The 23,367-nt window shown below is 27.1% G+C and overlaps 1 protein-coding gene across 1 annotated transcript in view; it reads right to left on the bottom strand.

Moving 5' to 3' along the window:
• The window catches only part of LOC136085768 (CDP-diacylglycerol--inositol 3-phosphatidyltransferase-like), a 54,231-nt gene that overhangs the window by 22,488 nt on the left and 8,376 nt on the right, over positions 1-23,367 (bottom strand). Inside the window, exons 3-4 of the mRNA XM_065807189.1 lie at positions 12,576-12,615; positions 9,832-9,945 (exon numbers count right to left, since the gene is read on the bottom strand). Coding sequence (XP_065663261.1) covers positions 9,832-9,945; positions 12,576-12,615 — 154 coding nt within the window. The remainder of the gene's footprint in view (positions 1-9,831; positions 9,946-12,575; positions 12,616-23,367) is intronic.

The following is a 23,367-nucleotide window of genomic DNA, read 5'->3' as shown; positions in this document are numbered from 1 at the left end:
ATATATATATATATATATATATATATATATATTAGGGTGGTCCTTATTTTCGAAAGTTCATATTTTTTCAAAATTATTTGTAATTTTGTTCAGTTACACCAAAAAATTAAAAATACAAAATTTCAGCTCAATCCAATAATATTAACATGTGCCGCATTGGCCTTAAAGTTTCATGCATATGACTGCCTAACATACTATGACGATACTATGCGCAACTAACCACCAAGTGCATTCTGAATTCGCTACAAGCGCAACTACAAGTCTCTAAAAGGCAATTTTGTTTTTACATATTATTTGTTCAATGCTACATTCGTTTTAGTTTTGTACATGAAGTGCATAAGAAAAGACGTGCTATATAAGTAATTGATAAAAGTGCTAAAATGTCCACTTTTTGGAAAAAAATTTATCTAGTTGGAGTGATGAAAAATCAAATCTGCGGTAGTAAATTACCATGTAAACGAGATGTTTTGAGTGTACTTTTTTATAACATGAGAGTGGTAAATTTAAATCTTAATGACAGCAGTGCTTTAGTTATTGATGAAGTGGTCGTTTTTTGGAAAAAAGCAAGAATCCCAGTTCAAAACCGTTCAAACTGTATTTCGGAATTAAAATCTTTGTACGATAATGTCAGAAATTTAGAAAAATCTAAAAATAGAGATACTGAACGGCAGAAAGAAAAAGAATATGATTTTAAAGAAGATTTAGACAATCTTTTCGATATTGCCACCTTAAATGCGTTAAATGAGATTAAAATCGCCGAAGATAGAGAATTTTTAATTAAGCAAAGGGAGAAAGGTAGAGTAGGTTGTATGTTGGGAGTAGATATCAAATTATTACGTAAGGAAAAGTGGAAAAAAGAACGCACAGCTGCAGAGTTGAAAAGAAAAGAAGATTTGTTGGAAAATTCTAGTTGTTCGATTGCATGTTTTGAAATGGAAGATAAAGAAAACGAAGATTCACAGAAAAAAGGGATAAATCAAGACAACAGTGAAGATGACGCATATTTAATATCGGAATCTGAACAGGGTCCAACTTCAAACAAGAGAGGACGAAAGACGTTAATGACACCTCGCCTGGCCGCTGCCTTGGACAAATGTAAAGTGAGTGACAGGGATGCAATGCATATTATTTCTGCCGTCCTAGAAGCTCTTAATATAGATATCACCGAGTTTGTTCTCAATAGATCGTCTATCAAAAGAAAGAGAGAGATTTTGCGGAAAATAAAATATTCATCAATAAAATCAGTAGAAAATTATGCAAATTTTATTGAAGTGCATTGGGATTCCAAATTATTGCCGGATATCACAAAAAATGAGAAAATTAATCGGCTTCCTGTGATCGCGGTTGGTTTAGATTTTGAACAATTATTAGGAGTACCTGGAATTGCATCATCAGGAGGATCGGAATGGATGAATGAAATTTAACCGAAAAAATTCAAGCTTTTTGTTTTGATACTATAGCATCAAACACTGGACGTATAAAAGGAGATGCAGTTCTGCTTCAACAAAGGTTAGGGCGAGATATTTTGTGGCTTCCATGCCGACACCATATATTTGAGGTCATTTTGGCTGGTGTATTCACTAGGACAAAAGCAATTGTAGCATCCAACCCTGAAATTGCTCAATTCAAAGCACTGAAAGAAAACTGGAAGAATATTGATAAAATGAAATTTTTAGATTATACTAGCGATGAAGCCGTTTATAATGCACTGACAGATGTAGCGCCCGAAATTATTATTTTTGTGAAACAGAAACTTGCAAAAGAGCAATGACTACAAAGATTTTTTAATGATGACTACAAAGAGTTTTTGCAATTGACGCTCATTTTTTTGAGAGATAAAACAAATGTGTGTTTTGGGGCCCCCGGTGCATATCATTTAGCAAGATGGATGTCTAAAGCGATTTATTGTTTAAAACTTTTTTTACTTCGCGATCAAATGAAAATGAGAAAGGATAATTCAAAACTGAATGCAGAAATTTGCGTTTTCGTTGTATACTGTTATGTAGAGGCCTGGTTTTCAGCAACGAATACTACAGGAGCTCCCCAAAATGATATATATTTTTTGAGAAAATTGGTTAAATTTAAAAATATTAATGAAAACATTGCAACCATTGCAATAACAAAATTTTTAGACCATTTATGGTATCTAAGTGAAGAGTGTGCTGGCAATATTTGACGATAGAATTGAGAGAGTTGAAAAAATTAGAATGGCTCAAAAAATTATGGAATGTGCAAGTAAAAACATAGAGACTGTGAATGAAAAAGAAGAAGAAAATGAAGAGACAGAAGTCATTGAGAAAAAACTATCGTTGCAAATCCGAGATGTCCAAAATTTTGTTAAAAAGATCTACCAACTGAATTATTGTCCGCCAATTCACTTCAGTTATTTAAACGATTCGGTATTTGTGTTGAATTTCTACAGGACGATCCGCTGAATTGGGAAAACAGAGAGGATTATCGCACAGGAAAAAATATCATTTCAACCTTAAAATGTACAAATGATATTGCAGAAAAAGGAGTGAAGTTGATTGAGGATTACAATGAAAAAATGACGAAAAATGAGCATTAAAAACAATTTTTGATACAGGTATGTATAAACAAATTTAATTTTTTGTTATTTTTTTCTTGAACGCATTCTATAGGCTAGGTTTGGAAAACACATTCAATATTATTTTTATTTTATTCAGGTTGTTCAGGAGTACCGGAGAGAGTTCCCAGTCGCGACAAAAGGAGGCTTACTTTAATCCAAAATATGTATCTGAAGTGGATGTATCATTTCAATAAAAAAAAAATAGTATTAGAATAAACTATATCTTTATTTTACGTTTTAATTTTAATATATTCACGCAATAAAAAAAGTGCATAAAAAAAACAACAGAATTTCCCGCAAAAAATATATATTTAAATTATGGTTTTTTGTATATTGGCTTATGATGTACAGGTTACTATAATAGAATTAAAAAAAAAACTTAAACACTTCAAAATGGGAAACAAAAACAAACAGATTATTCAATTTTTTAGGGTTGGGATGGAGCTCAAGGAGGTGGCAAAGGCCCTTGGAGTCCACAAAAACACTCAGAGTAAAAAGGTTTTTCTTACTTTTTTTTCTCAGAATAAAAAAAAAGCTTATAGAGTGTGGAAATGTTGATTGAAAAAAAGAAATGGAAGACCATACTCAAAACAAAGTCTGTCAAGTCCTGTCTGACCAGGAACTCGGTACAGTCAATGCAAAAGATATTCATTACTGACTAAAAGTAATAAGATCAGCAGATTTAAAAGAAGCAAACAAATCTTGGCCTAGTCGAAAAAAGGCATACAGGTTTTACTCTTCTCTGATAAAAATTTTTTTACAATGGATCCTGCCTCAAATAGCAGAAACAAACGTGTTATTGTTAAAGGCAACAAAAGTGAACTTTTAAAACAGTTCAGACATACTTTTAAAACAAAAATCCTAGTCAGGTCATGGTTTTTGCAGTCATTGCCTCTGATGGCCAAAAAATACCTATTGTGTTTGTGAAAGAAGATGAAAAACTAAATACTAGTGCTTATTTAACCATTCTGGAGAGTCATGCTGAGCCTTGGATAGAAGTAACTAATGATTTAAAAAAATAATACAAAAGTTGTGTTCATCCCAGTGTGCCGCACCGCCAAAAAGACACAGACTTGGCTTGAAAAAATATGTTGAAATTTTAATGAATTAAAACGCAATACAATTACTATATAGTAATTGTATTTCGTTTTAATTCAATTAAGAAAAATGTTTTGGTGTTAAATTTTAAATTAAGTTTTATACAAATAAGTATCAAACTCATGTTTTGCATTTTTGTAGTGTTTCGAAACAGATATAAACTTGTTTTATAATAAATAAAGTTTTTTATTTTTATACAATTTATATTATTGTATGTAAATAAACAAACCACTCCGTAATATCCTGTCCTCAGACAGATTAAAAAAAGGATGATGGCTGTGCAAAAAGTACATTTAAAGAAGATATGTTTTATGCAAACTTTGAATCATGAACTATATAAATACACAAATAAAATCTTTTAAAAATAGCGTAAAACCATATTATCTAACGAATTTATTTTAATTGAGGTGTGGGAATACCACAAGTATTTTTAAATACAATTTCATATTACACCTTAACAATTTACTTATTTACGACACATTTTTTTTAATATTAATTATAGGTAAGCTTAAAATAAATTATATAGATTCCATAGCTTTAAATTTTTTTATTTTCATTATTTTAATTTTGTTTTATTTTTGAAATGAAAAAGCAATATAATAGCATTTTTGGAATATTTGAATAATATTATTGAAAATATTTCATATTATTGAAAAATTTCAATAATATGAAATATTTTCAATTAAGTAACTGCTAAATGAAACTACGTTATAAAAACTTTTATGTTTAAATTATGTCAATTACGGCACCATTTTTAGAGCGGCGTTTTTGCTGTTGAGAGTTAATGCGAAAATGTTAAAAAAAGTTAAAACACTGAGTAAACAAAAGCATAAACTATCTATAAAAAGAAGAATTAATTTATGAAGATTTTCAATATTTATTTTAGAAAAAAAAATTAATATAATTTTAATAAAATTTATATTATCATACAATAAAATATATATCATTATATAGTAATAGAAAAATTGAAATCTTTGATTTTTGATTTTGTGTTAGGCTATGTTCTTCAAACAATAAAATACTAATCGTATTCGTTTGCGGTAAATTGTGTTAGAAAATCAGAACAAAAACGTGGTCGCTGCATCGTATTGTTACCATTTTTTATTTTGAAGTAATACAAACAATACTAATAATTACAAATCACAAATACAATAATTAATAATTACATTATTAATAATTACCAATTACAATATTAATAATTACAAATATTACTAATTACAAATGCATTACAAACTATATTAATAATTAGAAGTGTTATCTCAACTTGCTAGTTTGTATTGATGATTTATTAGAATTAGGTCAGTTATTATATATATATATATATATATATATATATATATATATATATATATATATATATATATATATATATATATATACATATATATATATATATATATACACATCTTTTTTTTCGTATGGGCCTTTACATCAAGCATATATGGTAAAATACCGCATATATAGGCCTTTTAATAAAAATCCCGCATGGGCTTTTTAGAGTCACCACGCCCCTGATTAAACAAATATTTTTTTTATCATCTACAAATTCATTACGTAAAACAAAAGTCTCTCCATCATAAAGACTAAATCCGAAAGCAAATAAAAAAACTTTAAAAAAAAAAAAAAAAGGGGGAAGTGTTTTTAAGAGAATTCTTTCAACAAATGTATTAAAAATTTTTGGTCTCTTATTAATTCAATACCATGTAAAGTTCTTTTGACATTTATTTATAAATGTAAATTTTGTTTATGATTATCTTATTGGTAACTGATAAAATTTATCTATAAATTGTTTATAGTCTTTATTTAAAATATTATATTAAATAAGCAAAAAATAAAAAACAAAAAAGTGTGATAACAAACAAAAGATTCTGTTAAGTATAGGATTGTTTAAAACAATCTATATATTATATTAAATATTATATTTCCTTATAAATTATTTGAAATAATTTATAAGGAAATATAATATTTTTTAAATACAGAATTTAAATCTCATCAGTAGTTTTTGGTATATAAGTTTAAATGAATTTTAACCCACCCTAAAATTAAAATTAATTACAATGTGGTACCTTAAAATACACTTAAAACAAAATTTAACTTTTAATGATGTAAATATCAAGGCTGTTTTACATTTATTAACATTAAGCATTTTTGTTATGCAATAAAATCTCATAACAAGACCTGGATATGTATAATGAATTGATTTATTATTCTAACATTGAAAGCAATTATTCATTCCCTCTGTTGATGTATCATAATCAAAAATACAAAACTCCTTAGATAAATAAAAAACTTCATTAAATCAGCTACTAATCTTATAAAAGGGTTCCTACATCCAAATCATTCTGGCTTCCGTTGCTAAAGTCATTTCTCAATTAAACTCTTCTATAGCTTGTGGTCCAGACTACATTCCAAACATACTTACATATGTAATCTCCAGAACTATTGTTGTTCTCTCTAAATTTAAGAATTTATTAAATTTAAGAAAATAATTAAGACGTGATTGACTGAATCTTGTTTTCCTATTTAAGAAGTAAACTTTATTTGGAAACTCTGGAAAACACTCTGATCCCTCCAATTACCGTCCTATCAGTCTTCTCTCTATTATTAGCAAGGTCTTAGAGTCTTTAATAAACCAAATTTCTAACATACCATGATGAATAAACAAATCTCTAGCAATGCTAATTTTGAGTCTAATAACCTACTCTCTGACAATCAATAAAGGTTTTGATCTTCTTGTTCTATAGCTGACTTACTAACTGCTTTTTTTTTTTTTTTTTTTTTTTTGTTACTCACCTCCTCAAGGCCATGAAGGCCACTACAGATGAGGAGGCTACTCAATAGTGGTTATAACCCTCTCTCAACTCTATAACTCCGAAACACGAACCTCGACGAACAAGGCCGCTGCGCGGAGAAACAAGTTGAGCGCGGTACTACCAGGGACGTGGTGGGGATCGAACTCGGAACCTTTTGCTTCTGAAGCGAGCGCTTTACCACTACACCACTACCGCAACTGTTGTAAAAGAAAGGATCTATTGTGCATTAAAATGAGGTGGCAAGGCGAGGGCTGTTACTATTGTCTATTGTCTACTATTGTCAGTGTAAAATTACAACAAAAAATTGCAGAAATCAGGGCATGTTAAGAAAATTTGTAGCAAAACCACAGTCAATTCACGGCATTAAAAAAAGAAAATTAACATCACGTTGGATACCCCCTGAGTTAACCGATCAAAATCACAAGAATAAAGTTAAGGCATGTAAGGAAAATTTAGCCCTTGTCAATTACATGGTCTAAAATTTGTAGCAAAATCATGGTCCATGTAGCAAATTCACAACTTTTTTCACGATTCACAACAGTGCACTTCAATAGTTATTTCGTCAAAATGTCTTCAAATTATTCAAACTTCTTCAAACTTAATGTCTTCAAATTGTACTTATATACACTAAAATTCATGTCATTATATAGTCAATCTGCTAACTAATAGGTTGCTTGGTCAATATTTCTAGTGGAGAACGCCATCATCACCTGCAGAGCTAAACTATCGTCTGTGAAGCACTGCCATTGAGATGTATTTATCAGTGTACAGTGATTAACACTTCTCTATACATCATTTTGCCAAAAATTGCAATTGACATATCAAAAGCCTTTGATAAAGTTTGGCTTATCCATAATCTTGCATATATTTAATAATCTATTAGATTATTAAATCATTTCTTTCTAACCACAGTATTTACAGTATCGGACAAAACATGGTGGACAAACTCATATTTAGAACAAAAGTTAATCAAAAACTAAAAAAAACTAGTAAAACAATTGAACATATTATTTTTAGTGTAGTTTATTGTGTCGTTAACAAAACTTAAAACTTTTGAATCATACTAAAAATCACTAAAAAAGTTTTATAACACATTTTCCTTAACAAACTACATTTTTCTTCGGACAAAACAAGGTGGACATTCAAAAAATCAACTGAAAATTCAAAATATTTCAAAAATTAACTTATTATTTTTTGAAAAAATTCAAAAATTAACTTAATATTTGGTAGCTCTTCCTTTACTTTTAACTACTGCTTTAATTGTTCGAGGCATAGACTCAATTAATGAGTCAACAATTCTCATATCAATCTCTCACCCGGCCTTCTCATTTTGTTCAAATAATTCCTCACTGGTCTTCACATTTGCACGCTCAATCTTATTGTCACTTATTTCCCACAAATTTTCTATGAGATTCAAGTCAGGGCTTTGTGCAGGCTACTCTATTATGGTGATATTCTTGTCCTTGTTGTTTTACAATTTTTTTACAATTGTTTTACAATTTTTGACGTATGTTTGGGATCATTGTCCTGTTGAAAAATCCATTTTCGGGGCATCTCCCATTCAGCATGTAGTAACATAATATTTTCCATTATATCTTTGTAAACAAAACGGTCCATAATTCCATTAATTTTGTGAATAGGACCAGTTCAAAGTGCTGAGAAACATCCCCAAACCATAGCAGACATTCCATGCTTAACACTCTCCTTGGTATATTTAGTATTGAATCTGGTGTTCTTTGGTCTCCAGACTCAGTTCTTGCTGTTGCTTCCAAAAAGGTTATTTTGATTCATCACTAAAAAGTTTTTTAAAAATGTTTCTCCACTGGTCTACAATCCAATTTTGGTGTGCTTTGGCAAACGCAAGTCTTAGCTTTCTATTTTTAAAAAAAGTTAGTGGTTTCTTGGCAGGCATTCGAGAGAACGATTTTGCTTCGTTAGCTCTTCGTCGCTCAGTGCGATTAGAGATTGTAGTTCAAGTTTTTCGGTTGATTTTGTGGATGACAAAAATTGATCTTTTTTAAGCTCTTAAACAATTATTTGATCTAGTCTTTGTCCCGATAGTTTGTTTTATCTCAGTCACGAGATCCAAATGATTTGACAGTTTTGCTTACAGTCGATTTAGCTATATTATATTTTCTACAAATTTTGGCTTGGCGTTTCCCGCTTTTAAAATCTTTAATAATATTTTCACGTAAAACACTTCCTAATTTGTCGTAAGCCATTTTAAGTTGCAATTTACGCCATATATCACAAGTTAAATCTATTTTTAGTTAATTGAAAAAATAATTGGTCAGATGTTCCAAAATCTATTTTATTATTTTAGAGTAATGTTATGATAAAAGTGAAAATAAAAGAATACGGTAAATTGAATAAAGACAATGAAATCTCATAAAAGAAGCTTCGTTTTGATTTGTCCACCTTGTTTTGTCTAAGGAAAAATTTAGTTTGTTGAGAAAAATGTATTATAAATTTTTTTTGTGATTCTTAGCATGATTCAAACATTCTAAATTTTGTTAAGAACATAATAAACTATTTAAAAATTAATATGTACAATTGTTTTACTAGTTCTTTTTACTTTTTGATCAACTTTTGTTCTAAACTTGAGTTTGTCCACCATGTTTTGTTCGATACTGTAAGTAATCATCAAAGGCCAACACTCTTCTTCATTTCAGTTTTTCATTTCTTCATTTCAGTTTTTCATTTCTTCATTTCAGTTTTTCATTTCTTTATTTCAACTTCTGGGGTGCCACAAGGTTTTCCCTTAACCCTGTATTGCTTCTTATCTACATTAATGATCTTCCCACCAATCTTAGATCTAAAGTGGTTGTATTTGCTAACAACTCAATTTTTACTCCTATTTATACGCCATACTAAAACTTCACTTTTCAATCACTTAGAACAGGCCGCCAATCATAAATCTGTTCTCTATTCTCTCACACCTTTGGGCTTGCAGTAGCTTGTGAATTTTAACTTTAACAAAACTCACTTATATATTGCAATCAATCACAATACTGTTGACATCCCTATATTAATGAATGACAACCTTCTCAATGAGCTCTCTACTTAATGTCTTCTTGTATTATTATTCACTACTGACCTCTCATAGAATATATAAAATCCCTAGTAAAGATAACATCTGCTAAGGATGCTCTTTATATCAGAATAATAATTAATAATATTATTATTAATTATTATTACTTATTACTAATGTTACTTTTTATTGCAATTATTATTATTATTGAATAAACAAGATTGTTTTAGTATATTTTTTTTTTTGAAAAAATAAGAAACAATAAATAATAAAATATAAAAACAAAATAAAAAGAGTACCTATATACTTGAACCCAATGACTGAAGATATCAAGAACAACAAGAAACTGAAACACTACTTGATATCTTGGATAAAACTGAGCAAGAACAATAAGCAGACCAGTGGTTGAACATCTGTAATGATTAACTATTTGTCATTAAAATAAAATACTGTAAAACCTATCCAAACTTTTAATTAAGTAAATATATTTTTATTTTATAGGAAATATACAGAGTGCTAGTCATTCACTGTGCCATCGTGTTTTATCCGGTGTCTCCAAATGCTTATGAAATACAAATTTCTAATATAAAAGAAACTAAACAATTGTAAAAAAAAAACAAATTTTCAACACAAATTATAGAGTTTAACATAATTATATAATACAAGCAAAAATGATTTATTAATTATTATCTAGACCTTTTTAAGTGTTGCACTGTGCACAATTGGGTACTAAGTGTGCACAAGAGCACAGTAAATATTGGGTACTACTGGAGCTAGATGACAAACTTTTATCTAAAATCAATTCATTTAATGCTCTAGGGATGTTCTTCTCCCTCAAATGTCATTTGTTATATATATAAATCTCTATATATATACATATATATATTGAACGTCGTAATAGCATAAAATAAGTAATTATTTTTAAAAATAACACGATGTTTTTTATTCTTGACATGTTTCGTAAAATTTTATTTACATTTTCAAAAGATTATTTTACAATAATAAAAAACTCTGAAATATACATTAAAAAATAGAAGTCTTTACAGAGAAATATTAACGGACAAAAAATTACACATAATAAACCAATATATTTATTACAAAATAACTCGGTAAATAACCAATTAAAATAACCAACTGTCAAAAAATATATATATATATATAAATAAACTGACAGTAAAATTAAATAGATAAGTTTATAGTATAATGTAAAGCTTGTTTATTAAGTGAGGGACTTTCTCATTTAATGTGGAGGGCTTCTTTTATCTTTAATTTGTGTTTGTTTGGGGCATTATCCAAAATCTCAAAAGAATCACAGTTAGCCAAATTTTTGCAATTAAGAGATAAATTTAAGTGTTTAAATATATGAGATTGTTTATCACTTTTAAGGTGCTCATTGTATTTTATTAGTAGTGAAAATTAATTTTATTAGAATATCCTTACAATATTTATGAACAATTTTTGAAATTTTCCTTTTAGTGTAATTAAAGTACATTCCAATGTATGGAAGCTTAAAGTATCTTATATTTAAGCTATTAACAATGTTAGACCTGTATACGTTTTTTTGTGATAAACTGAAGTCGTAAACGACTTGGATTTTTTAATAAGTACATCTAAAAAAGCAATCTGATTATCTTGTTCTTTTTCCATAGTAAATTTCAAATTTTTATGTTGTTTATGAAGGTGTTTGAAAAATTCTTGAGCTTCGTATTCAGAATTAAAAATAAAATACAAGATTGTTTTTGCTTAAAAGAGTCACTTCCTAAACTGCTTAAATCTCATGTTGTCTATAAATTTTCTTGCGCTGGCTGTAATGCCAGTTATATTGGAGAAACCTCCAGACACTTGGCAACTAGAATAAATGAGCACCTTAAAAGTGATAAACAATCTCATATATTTAAATACTTAAATTTATCTCTTAATTGCAAAAATTTGGCTAACTGTGATTCTTTTGAGATTTTGGATAATGCCCCAAACAAACACAAATTAAAGATAAAAGAAGCCCTCCACATTAAATGAGAAAGTCCCTCACTTAATAAACAAGCTTTACATTATACTATAAACTTATCTATTTAATTTTACTGTCAGTTTATTTATATATATATATATTTTTTTTTTGACAGTTGGTTATTTTAATTAGTTATTTACCGAGTTATTTTGTAATAAATATATTGGTTTATTATGTATAATTTTTTGTCCGTTAATATTTCTCTGTAAAGACTTCTATTTTTTAATGTATATTTCAGAGTTTTTTATTATTGTAAAATAATCTTTTGAAAATGTAAATAAAATTTTACAAAACATGTCAAGAATAAAAAACATCGTGTTATTTTTAAAAATAATTACATATATATATATATATATATATATATATATATATATATATATATATATATATTATATTATATTGTAATTATATTATATTGTAATTATATTATATTGTAATTATATTATATTTTATTATAATTATGTTATTAAAAACTAAAATTTTTACTAAATTAAACTTTATTATATAAAACTGTTCATTTCATTTTTTATGTTTTTCTACTTTAAAAATAAAAATTACTAAACATAAACTTTTGTTAATTTCATAAATTTGAGTGATTTTATTGATAGAACATTTTCATAGGCAAAACAAATTTTAAACACATCAGTAACTTTATTTGCATATTTTATTATTTTTTTAAAATTAACAAATATTCTTGTGATTGATACCAATGTTAACATCAGTAAATATTGAGTAAAAAAAAATTGATAAGTAAAACTCAATCACATAATCTATTTAATCATAGAATTTATTTAGTATTACAAAAACAACTTTAAAGTCAATTGCTTGTTTTAGTTCAAAATTCTAACTCGTTGTGCTATATCTTATATTTGTACTTTGTCAATAAATTTTATAGAAACCTTTGAGGAGCAAACTCCCAATAGCAGATAAACACAAGAATAAATTCTGTCTGACACCATGGTTAACACCCTGATATGGCAAGGTATATTAAAACTATTTTCTTCTTTTATTTCTGAAAAAAAAAGCAATAATAATTACCTGTCAGTCACCATATCTAAAACTGAACCAAACTTTGTGCCTAAAATAATAATCTGTTATTTTTATTTGTATCAATATAAAATTTAGAATAAAAAACTACCAATTAATAATCAATAGTATGAAAGATTCTTATCATGGATATATATATATATACATACATATATATATATACATATATATATATATATATATATATATATATATATATATATATAGAACCCTTAGATGTTATCCGAAAGTTTTTTCCATATTTTGTTGACAAAAAGTAAAAATTAAAATGCAAGACCGGAATTTTTTTTTTTTAATAATGATAGACTGCCTGCCCCAACCAAACCCTCAGTCTATGTAGCAGCACTCCCTTGCGGGTCAGGCTATTTGTCAGTCGATGTAGCAGCACCCCCTTGCGAGTCAGGCTATTTGTCAGTCGATGTAGCAGCACTCCCTTGCGAGTCAGGCTATTTGTCAGTCGATGTAGCAGCACTCCCTTGCGACTCAGGCTATAAAAAAGTCGATGTAGCAACACTCCGCGCATGATTTACAGTAAAAAAAAATAAAAATAAAAACATTTTAATAAAAAAAATAAAAATAAAAATATTTTATTAAAAAAAATTAAAAAAAAAACATTGTTTATATTGTTAAAAACATTCAGAATGTTTCAAAAACATTCAGAATGTTTTTAAAAACATTCTGGTCAATTAAATTTGCGTTTTTGTGGTTTTTTTATATAACAATTAATTTGTAATTAAATTAATGGTTTTGACTTTCGTCCAACACGGAAATGTTGGACAAAAGTTAAAAGTAATTAAAAGTGACGTATATGTTGGCGTAAGAATCACTTTTTTCCTTCCGCTCTTCCTAAAGCCAACAAACTATATATATATATATATATATATATATATATATATATAGTTTGTTGAATCTTTTTTTTTTTTTTTGCTGCTTTAAATCTTTTTGTCATATTTCCAATAATGTTATCCTAAAGGACGCTGACAGAAAAATTAAAATTTTTCGTTCGGCGTCTTTTTTAACTCCAAAGAGGATTTTTTCGTTTTTTCTTCTGAGTTTATTTGTAAAGATGTGTTTTAATTATGTGTTTATCTGTAAAGATACGCCAAAAAACTATAGATCTATATATATATATATATATATATATATATATATTATATATATATATATATATATATATATATATATATATATATATTAGGGTGGTGGTAAAAACAACTTATTTTAAAAATGTCAGCTGACAACCCCTAAATGTGTTTTATATAATAAAATAATACTGGATTTAAAAAATTTTTGAATAAAAAATATTTTTACGGGTGCCACAAGGCCCTTATACATCAAACAGGTTCCTAATATTATAAAAAAAAAAGTTTTTCAAAAGTATATCATGTTGGGTCTCAAAAGAAGCAAAATTTTATAAAAATTCTAAAAATAACAGTTATTTTATAAAAAAACTATTATTTAAGAATTTTTTGAAATCATAATTAAAAAAAATAAACTTTTTTCATTTTTAGTTTAAAAGGTCATTTTTTTTGCAATAAACTATAAAATAACAATTTTTTTTTTTAAATAATTATTTTTGAAATTTTTATAAAATTTTGCTTCTTTTGAGACCCAACATGACATACTTTTGAAAAACTTTTTTTTTTATAATATTAGGAACCTGTTTGATGTATAAGGGCCTTGTGGCACCCGTAAAAATATTTTTTATTCAAAAAATTTTTAAATCCAGTATTATTTTATTATATAAAACACATTAAGGGGTTGTCAGCTGACATTTTTAAAATAAGTTGTTTTTAGCACCACCCTAATATATATATATATATATATATATATATATATATATATATATATATATATATATATATATATATATATATATATATATATATATATATATATATATATATATATAGGCTTGCCCAGGAAGGCATGCCATTTCATGTCATAATATTAAATAATAAATTATAATAATAAAATTACTAAAATATGCTTGGAATAACTTTGAATCGTTATCTTTTTTAATGTTTTTATAATACATTATGGGGAAACCTTCTTAAATAAAGTAACAACATCTAACAACTGTTTAATAAATGTGCATTTAAAAGTTAAAAAAAAGATTCTTAACAATTCTTTGCATTAATGTAAACAAAAGGAAAAAATAATTAAATTGTTTATTTAAACTCATTGGACAATTGTTTTTTTTGTTTATAATTACAATTTTCTGTAGTTTTTTCATTTAGGATTTCTTTTTTGTTTAACAAAGCATTATTGTGACCTTGTTTATCAAAAAATGTGGTATATAAATGTGTTGTTTCCTCTAAGAATGTACCTGATAAACAATATATTGGCATAACAGAGGGTGAATGGAAAAAACGTTTTGCCAATCATAAGCAATCTTTCAAAAATAAAAAGTATCCAAAAGGCACCATGCAGTCAAAATACATATGGGATTTAAAAGAAAATAATATTGATGATTTTATACTGAATTGGTCCATCCTTAAAACAGCGCCTGCATATAACAATATTTCCAAAAAATGCATACTATGCCTACAAGAAAAATTTGAAATAATTACACAGGCAAATCAAGAATGTTTATTAAACAAAAAATCAGAATTAATTTCTAAATGTAGGCACGAAAATAAGTTTCTCCTAAAAAACTAAAAAAATAAATGAGTTCAAATAATATTTACATTAAATACCCTTTTTAAAAAATTTTCTAAAACAAGCCTAAGTAATCATTTCTAAAGAGTTCTTTATATGATAGTGTCAGCAAATTCCACAAATGTGTGTAAAGACATTTGCGACTTCCTGTATTTTATTTTATGGTATAAATTGAAGTTTTATTAATTTAATCATTCATTTCTGATGAATCTTTGTTGATGAAACACAGTGTAAAATAAAAAAAATTTTTGTTAAGTGATTTTTTACTAATATATAAGTGCTCTGTTCTTTTAAGAACATTGAGCACTCTATTGTGTAGAATACATTTTAAAGTTGTTTAAATATATATATATATATATATATATATATATATATATATATATATATATATATATATATATATATATATATATATATATATATATATATATATTATATATATATATATATATATTATACTATATTATATTATAAAATATATATATATTTATATATAGTAAATATATATATATATTTATATATAGTAAATATATATATTTATATATATATATATATATATATAAATATATATATATATATATAGAGTAAATATATATATATATATATATATATATATATATATAAATATATATATATATATATATATATATTAGTGATATGAGTTTTTAATTTTTTTTAAAATAAAATTTTTACTCTATCATAAATCGATGAACTTTTACCTAAAATCATGAAAAAAGGCCCAAATAGCTTTCTGCAACAAAAAAAGGTCACCCCAAAATAAAAATTTGATTTACCATTTTTATACATTCATTTTTGACCGATGTTTTAATCTTAAGCTTAATTCTCAGCTTAATTCTATTTATTTCATTATTTTGTTATGAATTTATAAATATAACGCCACACGTTACCATGGCAACGAAACGGCCGTGTGCCGGCAAATACTTGGAATTGTTATGTGATGACGTCATTGTGTTACCACGGTGATATAGACGACTGTAACAGACTGTAGAAGATTATAGAACTTAGTAGAACATTCTGGAAGCTCTAAATAATTATATAAGCGAGCTGCTGTCAGAGCTCAGTGTTGATAATGTGAATAGTTCTATGAAGTACTCTGCGTGTAACTGAGCTAATAAGGAACTACTGTAGCGAACTAAAGACGCTGTAAGTGTACGAAGTATAAGTAGTTGTAGCATTATCGTTAGGATACGGACTGGATTATCGAACTGTTATCAACATTGACTGGATTATCGAACTATAATTGGATTACTATACAGTTAAAGTATTTTATTAATTAAACGACTTTATTAAACGGATATTTACGCTCAGCTATCCGTAAAGTCGTAACAATATTATATGATGTCTCACAAGAAAAGTCATACCACAGTAACAAAGAACAAGAAGACTTGGACTAAAAATTTGGTGAGATTTCAAGAGTCACACAGAAGAAGAGGAAGCGTGGCTGTAGAAGAACATTCACTGATGAAAAATCCAGAATACCACTTCAATTGCAGATCGTAGGAAGATACCAGTTTCTCGAAGCATATGTTAAAGGAAGAAAAGAACGAATAGACCAAATTTCTAAGGAAATTACAAAATTGTGGGACAATAAACTGAATTTTCCACGTGTGTCTGATCAAGTGATAAGAGCAAAGCTTATGAAGGTGCTGAAGGTCTATGATGAATGTGTCAAGCGTGGAAAATATGATGTTCTCAATGCACTATTTGACATCACGAAAGTGAATGGCCAGTGGTTATCCTCGGAAGATAAACGTCTATACCACCTACAAAAAGAAAGTAAAGGACAGGTGGGGTACTCAACAGGACAAGTGGCAAGTAAAGAAACCATTCACCCTTCCAAGAGAAGGAAAGTCCAGTCTGGAACAGCAATACCTTCCACATCACAAGTCCTGTCTACCACAGACAGTGTTACTGAATCTGAAAACTGCAAAAGTAAGAGTGAAGATGATGAAGACGACGACGGTGATAAAGACGATGACGAGGACACTCAGAAAAAAACTAGAAAGCACTACAAAAGTAAATTTGCTGTAAGTATGGTTACATCAAGTGGAGTTTCCACAAAGAAAGCTGCTAAAATATGCAATGTATTATCACAACAAGGTATTGATATTCCAACTCCAAGTCAATCAGCAATTTACAAGTCCATATTCAAAGAGGCAGGTAAATTAAAAAAAGAAATGATACAACAACTTAAAATGGAACAGTGGTCCTTACACTTTGACGGCAAACGAATAGATGATAAGGAATATCAGGTAGTTGTACTTCAGAATGAAAGAACTGACGTGAAACTTGATGCACTGCGTTTAAAAGATGGCAAAGCTGAAACTGTTGCTGAAAAAATTGCCAAACTTATTGATGAATACAATTTGTGGAATTCAATTAAGTTGATCATTACTGATACAACAAACGTCAATACTGGGAAGAGAAATGGAGTTGTTGTGAAGTTGCAACGTATGTTTAAATTAAAGGGTGTCACAATACCACAATTTATCGGTTGTCAGCATCACGTACTAGACAGGATTCTCCGTCTGGTGATGGACGAAGAACTTGGGGTGATACCAAATCTCCAAACATTGAATACCCATTTGTGTCTGAACTGTTGAATAAGTATGATGAACTGAAGGATAAGTTTGTGAATGGAACTGTAGAAATTCTTGATAAATCAGGGTGGAGAGACGATATGAAGTTTTTGTACCATTTAACAAGAGTGTTTAGGTTCTATGAAGAACAAAGAAACTTCCCTCTGATTCACTTTCAGAACATTCCTAATATGAGCAATGCCAGATGGAACTCAAGAGCCATTCTCGCCATTCTGGCGTTCATTCTTATGCCTGAAGCGAGAAAGAATTTGGAGAAGGTTTGCAGGTTCATTTCATATGAGTGGGCAGAACATTGGTTTAGTAGTCAAAAGTACAATGACAATGACTTCAAGAATTTATCTGATGTATTGAAGCCTTACAAAAAGGCATTGCAGTCATTCAAAAATCACTGGAAGAAAGAGCCATCCGTCATCGACATACCACGAAGTAATCAGATAGCTGAACGTGCAATCAAGGTGATGCAAGACCTGTATGCTTCCTGCAGAAAGAAAGACAAACTGCAACTTCGATTCATTCTAAGTAATAAGCGCTAGACTCTTTATGAGACGTGAGCATCATGTGACCCATGTACTAAACACAGTAGGCCTATAGACACAGACAGTTATGTATATTGTTGTACTAGACGCTTTGATACTGTTAATTTTGTAATACTTGTATAATTATATATCACATAATGTTTTTTGTTATATCACAGTACATGTTGCATAAATAAATAAAATAACAACAGGAGTATGACTCTTACAACATCTTCAGCCTTTAATATTCATTTACTGTACAAAAGTGTACCTATTGAAAATTCGATTTTTTGGTTTTGGGGTGACCTTTTTTCAAAATATGTCAAAATGAAACATCTATTCGTTCTTTTTACATAAAAGTTCATTGAATTACGATACAGGCCTAGTAGGTTGCAAAAAAGTCATATCCCTAATATACATATATATATATATATATATATTATATATATATATATATATATATATGTATATATATATATATATATATATATATATATATATATATATATACATATATAAATTATGTTAGTATATTCTACAAATAAAGTGCTCAATGTTCTTAATTTGTTAGAGCAATAATAAATTAGTAAAAACACTTATCTAATTTTTAGTTGTCTTCAACAGTGTGTTTCTCAATCATTAGGTTCATCAGGAAGAATCTGATGAAACTACTGATCGAGACACACGCTAAAGACAACTAAAAAATAGACAAGTGTTTTTAATAATATATATATATTTATATATATATATATATATATATATATATATATATATATATATATATATATATATATATATATATATATATATATATATATATATATATAAATTAAAGAAAAAATTTTCAAAAAACTTCAAGTTTGTTCTGATCTGCTTTATTAGCATTTAATTTATTAGGAAAGTTCACGAAAAAAACTTATTGACAACGAGTATATATGTATATATATATATACATACTAATGTATTTACATTTCTGTCCCCAGAAACAGTGATTAAATTCATTTTATGTTGCAATAACTGAATAATGATTTAGCGTATACATCAAATTTATTGTAACAAACCAATTATATAAACTAAATACCAATTATAAAACTTTTAGAGTTTTATCATGTAAGTTCAACAATAAAAAGCTTGTTAACTTGAGCATTATTTATTTCAGAGTTATTTTATTAACTTATTTGTTAATTATAAATTCTTTTTCTAATAAAATGTAATTAATTTTTTTTTTTATTCTAAAAATAATATTTTTGACAATAAAAAATTTAATTTTTAAATATTTAAACCACCAAACTTATGGTATTAAAGGTTTAGTTAGACTAGATGTTTGACTGAACCTTTCTTATTCAAAATAAAAATTTTAAATAATTATTCAAAGCTACTTTTTATTTTTATTTATAGTATTTTATTTATTTATATATATATTTTTACAAAATTAATTAACAATATAATTGTCTATTTCATAAATGTTTATTTATACTTAGTTTATGATGTGAATGTTCAAAGCCTAAGTGACCTAAGGCAATATTTAAGTGACCTAAGGCGATATTTAAGTGACCAAAAGCGATATTTCAAGCTTAACTATATGACAAAAAAAAGACTTGGGCCATCAGCAATATTTTTAATAAATATCACATTTGACTAATGTCAGTTGGTAAACAGTATCACAAAAAAACACAATATGAAGAGATACATAATTCTTTTTATAGACATGTATGAAAACATAGAAGTAAATTAACTAAATCTTTATAAAGGTGGTTATTAATCATTGAAATTTGGCTTTCACAAGTAAAAATCAGGAAAAAATTCTAAAGTTTTTGCATACGAATTATTTGCCAAAAAAAAATACTAAATGTTTTTTGTCTGGGCAGTTATTACAAGTGGATATGCAGATTAAAAAATAATGTATAATTTTTTTTTTTCAGATACAATTTTTAAAAAATTCTTCAGCAATTTTAGGTGAAAACTTATTCAAATTCAAAATTTGTAAACTTGTGAAAGTGTAATAGTTGTAAGAATGAGCTAAAAATGTATTCATTGGATCAATAAATGAAGACTTTATTCAGCTTTATTATTTGTATTAATTATATTATATAATGTAAAAAAAAAGGTGAAACAATCTGAAACAAAAGAATAAGTAAAATAAAATAAATCATTATATAATATTATGGGTGGTCAAAAAAAATAAATTTTCAAATCTTAAAAACCATACCTCCTAAATTGGGGGCAAATATGTAAAGGATGAGTCTCAAAAATTTTGTGCGCTACCCAATCACTTTTAACCTCCCCCCCCCCCCCATTTAAGGGAAACAAAAAAATGACCAAAAAGTGATCTTTTTTGGGCACCTTGAGATAGGGTTTTATATATATAGTCACAGACAAAATTATGTAACACTGATATAATCGCAACTCGAACAATAAAAATAAAATTATTTACGTCTACATAACTACAAAATTTTATGTTTTTTTTTTTAATTTTATTCAATCACTTTTAATAAATAGTTATTGACAAAACATTATATTTATATATATATATATATATATATATATATATATATATATATATATATATATATATATATATATATATATATATATATATATATATATTGAAAACTATAAAAATTGGTATTTTTGGGGGTATGGTTAGGTTTCGCTAATCAATTGTTCTTATTCGTCTAAATAAAAAATATATATATAGCTCTATTATTTAATAATATTAAGCACTGTAACACATACTAGAGTCTTCGTATTATTACACCAAAATATTATTACATCAAAATATTAAACCTCAAATATATTTTATATATCTATATCTATACAAATATTTTCCCCGTAAAGTTGAGCACTCTACTTTACGGGACACTCATTTTGTCACCACTCTAGTTGTCAACACGATGGAAAAGATAAACTTTGATTATTCAATAAAAAATATTTCAATACTGTCAGAAAGAGACTTTAAAATAAAACTAATAAAAAAACAGAATTACTCTTGAAGAAAATGAGATGGAAAGCATTCTTTTTTATTAATAATGATCGAAGAATTAAAGACAACATCAATAATACAAACTACGGAATTAAATCTCCTATATGTTCACCGCAAATAAGAGAAATGTCTCTCTTCAAAAAAGACTTAATCAACCTATTTAAATCAGTTTAGAGACATACGCAGCACTTTTCAAAAAGATATGAAAAAAGACAATAAAACTATACGCATATCTCACGAAACCTTAATACAAGCTGACTCAACATCATATATGTATAACCTGTCCAAAGAGGATCACAATAATCTGTTAACAAATGCTATTACCACCATCTACAAAAAAAAGCAAATCAAAAATTAAAAGATCACATAAACAAAGAAGGAAAACAAATTTTAACAAACCATGAGGTATATAAAAAATTGAAATAAATGGATTCTCTAACTGTTTTTTCACTTTGAAAGACCACAAGGAAAACTTTGTTAACATCTCATCTGTGCGCTTTTTGAACCCTTCAAAAATGAGGTAGGACGAATTGATTTTTGTTAAAATTACTAAAGTAATTTTAACAAAAATCAATTGTGATCTTAAAAATAAACTTCAACAACAATGAAGCATGGATTAAAAAAAGAGACGGACTGTTTGATATCATGATGGGGGGCATTTGATGGTGCAGAAGTTTGCGAATTAATAGATATTTTCATACTGTATCAAATTTCACAGCGTGATAAATGATACAGTATGAAATGTAATGAAGATTTCAGCTTATATTGTGATGAAGGTTTTGCTGTATTTAAGAATAAAAAAATACTTAAAATATAAAAAAAATTTAGTCAGCAAATGGATATAATCAAAAAGCATATAACACATACTTTTAAAAGAAACAATCTTTAAAATCGTCCGTTCAGCTTAAATGTCAAAACAAAAAATGTAGTCTATAAACTTATTTAGTAGTCCGTAAACTTATTTATATTTTTAGAGCTCCTTGATACCAGAAACTAGGATAAAGTAATCTTTTTGTGACTTTCATATCCGGAGTCCTTTTTGGGACTCCGCATCCCTGATATATATTATTAACTTTATTTTTGAAATTGGATTGGATTTTTGTTTTGGTGATTTGAATACAGATTGAACTTTGTCTAAAATAAGCAATCAGTTGTATTTCTCAGTTTCATCAGACTAATATTCTAGATTCTGGAAATTTCAATGAATTTTTTTACAATATATTCTCCAATAATAAATTCAAGAGGGATTTTATATTTTGTATGAGATGAAAAATATTATACTTAGTTTTAGTTAAACTAATTGAAAGTTTATTCATATTTAACCATTCAGTTAGTTTTAGAAGTTCAATGTTGACCATTTTAAATAATGTTGTTATCACTATGAGAATAAAATAAATTTGTGTCATCAGCAAATAAGATCTAGAATATTAGATTGCTTCATCTTACCATTCTGAACAGTCATTTACAGAAATGAAAGTATTCATTTTTAAAAAGTATGACTGATGCTAGTTGAATAAATGCATAAAAGCAAACAATAAATTTTGTGATAAGCCTTATTTCACTTTTCAGCTTATCATTTTCCCAAACCAACATTAGTTGATTGGATAGAAGTTGAAGTTCCATAATAAATTTTTCCCCCTAAAAATCTTGAATAATAAATAGCACTAGTTTTTTTTTACTTCCTAAACAATAGACATTGTTGGTTATATATTAGGTGTTAAAGAATATCCATGCCTGTTGTATCTAAATAAAAAGATTTAGATATTCTTAAATAAATATTTTAGTGACAAATGATTCATTATTAACAGGTGATGCGTTATTGGACAGTTAAAATTTTGCCTTTATTTGTTGTTCTATAGTGTGTTTTGGAGTCTTTTCACGTTTTCTATATTTAATATTCATTTTTTTTAACTGACGACCAATTGTCGATTGATTTACACCGAATTTAATACCTATTTTTCTCTGACTGACCCCTTTTCGATTGCTGACAAGTCTTGTTAATT

This window comes from Hydra vulgaris, chromosome 10 (genome assembly GCF_038396675.1).
Source record: "Hydra vulgaris chromosome 10, alternate assembly HydraT2T_AEP".
NCBI classification, from domain to species: domain Eukaryota; kingdom Metazoa; phylum Cnidaria; class Hydrozoa; order Anthoathecata; family Hydridae; genus Hydra; species Hydra vulgaris.
The sequence above is the reverse complement of the archived record's forward strand: the minus strand, read 5'-3'. Positions and strand labels throughout refer to the sequence as shown.